General features: G+C 54.7%; 1 protein-coding gene across 1 annotated transcript in view; it reads right to left on the bottom strand.

The window, feature by feature from the left end:
* Positions 1 to 8,802, bottom strand: part of Prodh (proline dehydrogenase 1) — an 18,214-nt gene that overhangs the window by 5,678 nt on the left and 3,734 nt on the right. Inside the window, exons 2-9 of the mRNA XM_050122900.1 lie at positions 7,460 to 7,668; positions 4,775 to 4,809; positions 3,944 to 4,093; positions 3,008 to 3,072; positions 2,714 to 2,830; positions 2,271 to 2,350; positions 1,580 to 1,661; positions 199 to 291 (exon numbers count right to left, since the gene is read on the bottom strand). Coding sequence (XP_049978857.1) covers positions 199 to 291; positions 1,580 to 1,661; positions 2,271 to 2,350; positions 2,714 to 2,830; positions 3,008 to 3,072; positions 3,944 to 4,093; positions 4,775 to 4,809; positions 7,460 to 7,668 — 831 coding nt within the window. The remainder of the gene's footprint in view (positions 1 to 198; positions 292 to 1,579; positions 1,662 to 2,270; positions 2,351 to 2,713; positions 2,831 to 3,007; positions 3,073 to 3,943; positions 4,094 to 4,774; positions 4,810 to 7,459; positions 7,669 to 8,802) is intronic.

The following is an 8,802-nucleotide window of genomic DNA, read 5'->3' as shown; positions in this document are numbered from 1 at the left end:
CACGATCTGCTCACACCTTAGCCAGCACGTCCATCCTCCCCACCACACATACACACACACACACACACACACACACACACACACACACACACACACACACACACACGATCTGCTCATACCTTAGCCAGCATGTCCATCCTCCCCCAACACACATACACACACACACACACACACACACACACACGGAGCTGCTCACACCTTGGCCAACACGTCCATTCTTTGCAGCATCCTCTTCATCTGCTGCTCCTCCTCCTCAGTGAACCGTGACAGCAGGGGCTCCAGCTGGCCTGTCTGCGAGTACAGCAGAGGTCAGACCGCTGTGGGTCACAGTGCTCCACCTTGAGGCCAGTCACCTCACCCCTCAGCAATGCTGTCTTCTGCCCACCCTCCTGCCCCCTCAGGGACCAAAGAGACCACCTCCCAGCACCTTGCCTTAAACCAGTTAGAGCCAATGATAACATGCCCCGAACCGAGTGCCAGCCAGCTCATGCCTACACGTGAGGAAAGCTTTCCCAAGTAAGCAGCACCAGGTCCAGGCCTGTACCCCAAGACATTTATTTCTATGCCCGGCCTTCGATCCTGAGATCAGTAGGGAGCCATGAAAAGAAAGGCAAAGGAAGGGAAGCTAGACTCCAGCCAACCAGAAGGCTCCCTGGGGATAGAAAAGGCTCAAGGGGAGGAGCTGTGGTTATGGGGTACTTCCCAACTTGCAGCGTGGGACCAAAATGTGGCCTTCAAGGAACCAGCCAGCCAGCAGTGGACTGATGATGAGAACTGGCAGGCTGGACCATACAGCACAGAGGTCTGCAGCCGTGGCCCGGGATGCTCCTGCAATGCTAATGAACCATCCTTTCACAGATCCCAGCAGCCTCCCTTCAGTGAGCACACAGTGTGCCAAAGTCTGTCGGTGACCTTGGAGCGGAGACTCTGTGAACACACTGCACCCTGAGGTTCCAGGACAGTGGCTCAAAGTTCGGGGTGGGTCCCCAGTCTCAGGAGGTGGGAACACCACAGAAGAAACACCTGCAGGGCGCGTTCCTTGGCTGCTACTGCTATTCCTCCTTCAGAACCCAGAGCAGGTGGGGGTCCACCCCTCTTTCCCCCTGAATATAGGCCACACTAACAACTCACTCTGCCAGATGAACTTGGCGTGACTTCAAAGGCCAGGCTGCAAAATTCGATGCACTTCTGCCTGGCCTTCATCTCAGGGGACACTCACTCTGGGAACCTAGCCACCATGTTTGGGAAAAAGCCCAGATGACAGCCAACATCACCTTCTATGCATGTGAGCAGGGCACCTCTGTGACCTGCTGGCCCTGCCAACCTCTAAGTACAAGTGACCAGGAGACCCCAGATGGACCGTGTTTGGCTCTAAAGACTTGTGGTGACCTGACACCCAGGACTAGGTGGACCTTCTCTCAAGACACCCATCCTCTCCTTGTGTGCAAAGGTCCACGAGGGTGCCCGTCCCACTGAGCACTGTGGACACTGGGTTTGTCTTTGTGGTGGGGTCAGAAAGAATGGCACCTCAGTTACAGTGAGTCCCCTGGGTGAGCAGACACATGGAATTGGGGGGTACCTGTACATTGGGGACCACCAGGTGCCTGGAGAGCTGGGTCCTGCTGTCAATGAGGCTGTTCCAGTCCAGCAAGTCCACAGTGCTGAGGGATAAGGCACATCAGCAGAGCAGGCAGCCAGAAATTCTGGGTCCAACCACCTGGCTTTACCCCCCAGGTAGGGGTTGTTTGGGGATCCGACACACACCAGCCCATTCCTCAAGAGGCTACTTCCAAACTTGGTCTTCACAAAACCCACCCAATGTTTGTTTTAAAAGACTGAATACTGCTCTCAATTACAAAAGAAAATCAAAACCAAAACATAACTATTTTTGCAATGCATCAGTAGCAATCAAAACACAAAAAGTATACAGAGAATTCCATGGCCAAGTCAGGCTCAAGGAAGAGCCGAGGATGCAAGGCCAGGCAGGATGTAGACCTCGCCTCAGGAGGCTGGAGAAGCTAATGTGCTGGGCCGCCTGAGTACCACCTGACTTGACGGGGGCTCCTGGTGACATTAATCCCAGCCTCTGTCCCTGCTGCCTATCCCAGAGACTCCCATCTTGCTCTAAACTCCCGTTCGGTAATGTCAAGAAGCGGTTCCCTTGACACTGCCATTCCCACGGCTCATCCTTTCCTGGGAGGTGACCAGAAACAGAAGTCACTGGGGCTCAGCTGAGACCACGACTATACCGGGTGGATGTAAGCTCTTACCCAGACACCCCCAGCGTCTCCGGTGTGAACCACCCCTCGATCTCAGCCCTGGACGCGATGCCCATCTTTGCGATGCTTTCCTTGGGAATTGAGAAGGCAGAGTCAGTACTGCCATCTCTCACTATCCACAGAACCCATCCCCACCATGGGTCTGTTTGACAGCATCACGTCATCTGTGACAGCAGGACTCATTTCAGGCCCCATTTCTATTCCCAGCTGACTGTGGTACCTTTTCCATCTTTGCCATTTCCCTACATCCGCTGTCTGCTGAGCCAACTTCCTACCCTCCCAACCATACTCCTTGTAGACAGTAGAGCTGTTCAGAATTCCTACCGCAGCCCGGTTTCCCTTCCTCCTCCTCCCTACTACCCCAGCCACACTCAGCATCTCCAAGACCCCACCTTAGACCACTGTACAGTTCCAGGGGAAGAAGGGCCGCTCACCTGGAGCACCACCACCTCCAGCTTCGTGTCCATGGCAGCACGCCCGGCCTGTCCCTGCTCTGCAGCCATTTGATGGAAGAACCGTCTCCACCTGGTCAGCACGTCTGAGAACTGCAGCTACCAGTGCAGGTGTGAGCCCCACTGCAGCACGTGCCCAGCTCCTCCAGCCAGCCCCGGGGCCACCTCTGTAGCCCCAGAGCATAGCTACCCATCTGAGCATGCCTGAAGCCTTTCAGTGCACATGGTAGCCCAAGGGTCTCAAAGCCTCTGCAGATCAGATATGTCACCACTTACCAGAAACTGTGGTCTCCCCAGGGCTGTAAGCTTAATGGCTGAGAAACCATCATTACTGGCCCCACCTGTCAGAAGCCAAAGGAGGAGTCACGAGTGTCTCCAAGGAGATGGATGTCTGGGTCAGAGGGACCAGGTGCACCTGATCTTTAAGACCAGTCCTGCAGCCAGTTCCTACCCATAGTGATACCCAGTCCTCTGAACCCCCTTGCACATGGCTGCTCCAAGGGCCTTGCTACAGAGGTGGGAAGGGCTGGTGAAACAGCCTTTGTACTGAGAAGACACTGGGCAAAGAAGCCAGAGAGGTCTGCACATTGCTGGCGCCATCCCTGGCTCATTTTCTTCCTAATGCCTTCAGCACTATAGGCCATTCATGGATGGGTCCAGAGCACAGAAATGGCAGTGGAGTAGGGGCTGGGGCAAACAACTCCAGGGAGAACAATGAGGGAACAAACAGATGCCCCTCACCAAAATGCCAGAGTGCAATGACTACACAGGCCGCCCTGGTCTGGGAGGCAACTGCTCACGACTATCCTACCCTGAAAAGTGCAATAAAGGTATGGGACCCACTACCACACCAGCAGGACCACTGAGACCCCATGGCTTAACTGGCCTCCCCATCCTCAATCCTCTTATACCATGGAAGACTTGGCAGTCACAGAAAATGTGTCATCAGCTCCCAAAACTGGCCCTCAACCTGAGGGGTGGGGATTGCAGAGCTCAGTATCAGGACACCATATGCAGGTGCAGCCCCTGGGCAGGAACGTGCACAGGTGCATGGACTTGTCAGGAGGTGCCCCCAGGAGCTGTCAGGACCCTTAGGAAGAAGCTGGACGCATCTCAGTCCCTGAAGGTCTGAGCATAACCGCTCACTCCAGCCCTAACATCCTCCACAAGTCCAAGGCTCTACCTTGCAGCTAGCAAAGCAGGGGACCCCACCTGAGGCCTCGATGCATTTCAGTAAGTTCTCCATGTAGCTGTCACATTTGGCTTCATTGGCATAGAAGTAGGTGCGGGCACTGATGACACCATCTCTGCGGTCTCCAAAGGCAGGGTGGACCTGATACTGCTTCTCCCTCTTATTTGTGCCTGGGAAGATAGATTCATGGCTTATTAGAGATGTCATAGCTTCACCTTCAATTCCCTGCCCATCCTAGCATAAGCTGACATCTCAGAACTATGACCCTCAAGATGGGCTCCAAATAGGCCTTGCTGAGCATCCTGAAGCTGCCCTCCTGACAGCCCTGCTTGCCCTTCCTACTTGGGTCCCCCTGGCTAAATCTCATGATGCAGTAAATCAGGCCAGGAAAATAGAGCCTCCATCACAAAGACTTGGACTGTGGCCTACCAAAGGCCAAGGAGACTGAGCCTTCCTGGAAGAGCTGTTGAAACTACAAAGAGCTTTGGCCAGGCAGTGGTGGCGCATGCCTTTAATCCCAGCACTTGGGAGGCACAGGCAGGCAGATCTCTGTGAGTTTGAGGCCAGCCTGGTCTACAAGAGCTAGTTCCAGGACTGGGTCCAAAGCAACACACAGAAACCCTGTCTCGAAAAACAAACAAACAAACAAAAAAAAAAAAAATACAAAGAGCCTGCATCTCACCAGGGACTCTCAGGTAGGTCAGGCACGCAGAGCCAGGACCGTAGCTCTGGCCACAGGAGGCAGTCTCTGGTTTTGTCCCTTGCTCAAAGGCTGGCCCAGGCCTGAAGTCCAGGTGTCTCTGGAGCCAGCAGACTATGTTAGCGTGAAGAGTACCCATTCCTAAACTCACCGCTGCTGTCTCTCTCTGCTTCAGAGGTGCACGACCTGTAGGACAGGGGCAAAAGGGTCAGGTCACCAGGAGGCAGCTGAGCCTTGGACCAAACCATGAACCTGAAGGAGGGCTGGCTCAAGGAAACAGACCAACTTGGGTTAACCCAGCCCTTCCTGGGCCTGGCATGACCAGCTGGGTGAGGGAGAGGATGTCCAGGCTTCCTATAGGTCGAGCCTTCCTTACTGATGAGGTCAGGCAAGGAGAGGAGCAGGGGTGGGAGCCACCTTGTACAAAGGGCTCCTCCAACCCAGCAACAATGCTTGCTCTGGCCTGCAGCCCTAACATCTGTGTCTCTATGACAGAGTCTCATATACCCAGCCACTCCCACCCTATGGCCCAACCCCCGCTAAGACTCTTAGGCCCATTTTCCAAATAGCCATCAAAAGTTTTCTTAGAAGATGCAAATGAGACCTTAAAATCACCTAACTGAAAATCTGCCAGGTCCCCATCATACTCAGAGACAAGTCCTCCACAGGGCACGGTGCTGAGGCACATCACAGGGCAGAGAACTCCTCTTCCCTAGCACAGGCAACAGTGCCTTCCAGGTCTTCCCAGCAATGAAACTTAGTCATCCAGGAGCCTTGCCCTGGGCCCCCCTCTCCTATCCCAGGGCCCTTATCTGATTTGAGCCAGAAACTATGGGGGGGAGGGGGCAGGCCATATCCTTGGGTGCCTGGAGCACCCTCAGCCCATGAGGCCACAGCTCAGAGGACAGAAGCTAGACAGCTCCGCTCCATCTACCTTACTACCTTACGCTGACAATATGTAACAAGAAAAGAGGGTGAAATGCCATCTGGTAACAATGTCCTGAGTTTGTAATGAGGAGGCAGGCAGTCCCCAGATGTCACTTGCCCTCAGAGGCAGAGAGCCAAGGTTCCAGAAGAGCAGTCCGAGGTACAACCAGACGAAAGTCCCCTGAGGGCTATCAGTGCAGAGGAAGGCCCGTGATTCCCTGAGCAGAAACCCTGTCAAGGAGGGAGACTCGGCTCCTTAATGACCCCTGATGGGAAGGTTGGTGGCATAGCCCACAGCCCACAGTTTAGGTGGCCTGGTCTCCAAGCTTTCAGTGCCTTCCTTCATTAGCTGGGGACAGGCCTCCGGGTCTGTGCGGCCGCTCACTTCCTGTCAGGTGCAACCCGTGGGCCCCGTGAGTTCTTTTCCCTGCGGGGAGGTGACATGTAGAGCCTGCCAGCTCCCCATTTCACTCCGACCACTGTCAGCGTGGCGTTTCACCGGTCGTCTAAGGCTGTGAGGCAGCAGGCGGGCAGGCCTTTGAAGGCACAGACACAGGCAGCAGAGCTGGGCCCGTATCCCTGCCACTGTTGGCATTGGAGGGTGGACACTGTTGGGTCAGGAAACGTCTATTTCTGATGTCCTGGAGCCCAAGCAGAGATCCTGTGGGACAAGCAGCCGGGACAAGCTGAGCAACCAATGATTCTGCAGACAGGCAGGGTGCACACGCCGGTCACCCAGTCTCACAGCAAGGCCTTCTTGGGCAAGAGCACTCAGTGCTCATGCTATCTAGGCTGAGGCCACAGAATCCATTTGGTTATTCAACAGCAGCCTCGGTAAAGGCCCACAGCCAAATCCCCGGACATCAGTGAGGTTCACAGGGGATGCTGGGGCTGGGTCACCCCGCCTTCAGAATGGCCAATCACAAGGCAGGGGCTGAGGCCAGGCTCGGACATTCTGTTCTCTGGGCCAGCAGCCTCACATGACTGCCTTTACCCAACCCCTCCCATTAGCCACCTGGGGAGGAGCAGGGTAAAGTCAAAGGCCTGACAGGGCCTGTCCTGAGCTTCACATGTGTGGAGCAGCTGCAGCCAGAGTCCTGGGACCCAAAATCCAAACAAGGGCCTGTCAAGGAGTCACAGGCAGCAGCGCTTTGCAGAGAAAGGCCGGTTTTGCACAGGCCTCCAGTGAGCCAGCCGCCACCCCAGAGGGCAGAATAAGGCCACTCTGTCCTGCTGCCAAGAGGACAGTCTGAGCTGTGCTTTCTACTCACAGCCTGGGGAAAGGCCCTGCAGCAAGTCAGTGCCAGCAGGAGACTCCAGGCTGCCCACCACACCACACTGCTGCCTGCTGCCTTTCTCCTGACCATGAGTGCCTGCCTAGACCCAGTCTGCAAAGGTCTACACCCTGCAGGCACAGCCATCTGCAGATTAACAAACTATCTGAGGACTAGTTGGAACTTGCAGTCAGGAATCCTTGGAAAGAGCCTGTAGCAGACCAGGAAGCCAGGGTACCACAAATGTCTCTGTGAGTGGCAAAGTCCCAGCCTTAGAGGCTACACGCTTATACCACTCTGCCCTTGCAAACTGCAAAGGCAATCTGAATTTTATATCATTTTGTATCACAAAATATAGTTCTTGTTCTGATGTTTTTCAGTCACTCAAAATGTGAAACTACATCCTACACTCAGTACTAAGTGATGAGCCGGACATGACCAAGAGCCGCTTTGCAGATCTAGCTCTCAACCCTCCTCTGATAAAGGCCCACAAAAGCAAGAACTCTAAGCACAGCCGGCAATCAGGTCAAAGGCCGTCCTCGTCTTGGCCACCACCTAGCTGAGGCCGAAACCCAGAGCCTGGTGCACTGCAGGGCTACTCCTGTGCCTTGCCACACTGGAAAGGCAGGCCTTACTCCATCTCTGTGCGCTCTGCCTCCTCAGGGCTCAGATCTTCCTCTAGTCCATAGTCCAGGATGGAGCCGACACCGAAGGCTTTGTTGTGCTGGATCAGAGGCTTGATAGACTCCTGGTCCTCGCCAGCCACAAAATGGCCATAGAAGGTCATCTTCATTAGTTTGTCGAACATCCTCTGCCCCAGAAGCTTCCTGGTGACATGGAGCAACTGGAAGGCAAAGGGAAGCAGCTGTCCAGCCGTCTGACTCCATCCCTGAAAGACCCCTGCTTACTCCTCCCCACGTCACCCAGTGCCACACCGTGCTGTGCGTGTTTTATAGCGACCACTTGGAACAGGCTGCTTCCTGATCCAGGGCGGCATGGGAGAACCAAGGCGTCCCTTCTCAAGCTGCTGGCTCTATGAAGCTCTGAGCACATTGCTTCCCTTAGGACTCTTCCCCGAGTCCTAACCCCAGGGCAGAGGGTTGCCTGATCACCCCTTTGTGGGGAAAGGGGGTTCCAGCCAGTCTCTCTGGGGACAACAATCGACATTTCTGTGACATTTAGTGGTCGTGGGGGTGGCACAGAAATAACTCTCTGGAATGATCTCTCACAGTGATTTGCCCTCTTGTTCTAATGCGGCAGAACAGGGCTTGATGTGAGGCCCTCCAATAGCTGCTGAGCAGTGGCCACACACAAAATTCAAACAGCTGGAAAGGGGTCTGTCTGCAGAACACCAAGAAACAGGAGTCCGCTCTACAGCCTCATCCAGGGATGACTGGATACGCTGGCGGATGCGCCCCGAGGAAGATGGCTGCATGCAACCAGCCGCTTTTTCTCTGTCATATATCACTCCATCTTTCATTACTGTAAGCATTCCTTAAACACATAGGGAGAAAGAGAAGGAAGCGGACATCTTGAGAGACACCCAAGGGGAAGGAGCAGCAGGTCGCTCCTCGCATACTTAAGGCACACTGACAGCCGGTATTGTGGACAGGGATGAGGAGCCTTTGGAGGAACGAGGGTGCTCAGCAAGGCAAGAAGGTGAAAGGGCGAACAAGGGGATGAACTAAGACAGTAAGAAGTGGTGACAAGCAGACCCCAGGTGCTCAGCAGCACACACACACACACACACACACACACACACACACACACCTGTAGAAGAGCCTGTGTCTACTCCTGCCCACCCACCTCAGCTCCAAGGAAGGAAAAGCCTGAGGGTCCTCAAGCCCCATGGACATTGAGCCCTTTCCTATGTGGGCAGCCACTGGTAGTCTAAGCATCACAAGTCAAACACTACCCCATCGGGGCCCTGCCACTGCACGTGGGCTCCTGAGACGCTGCTAGACAACACGCAGCCTCC

This window comes from Alexandromys fortis, unplaced genomic scaffold (assembly GCF_014885135.2).
Source record: "Alexandromys fortis isolate MF-2015 unplaced genomic scaffold, M_Fortis_MF-2015_v1.1 scaffold_219, whole genome shotgun sequence".
NCBI lineage: Eukaryota > Metazoa > Chordata > Mammalia > Rodentia > Cricetidae > Alexandromys > Alexandromys fortis.
The sequence above is the reverse complement of the archived record's forward strand: the minus strand, read 5'-3'. Positions and strand labels throughout refer to the sequence as shown.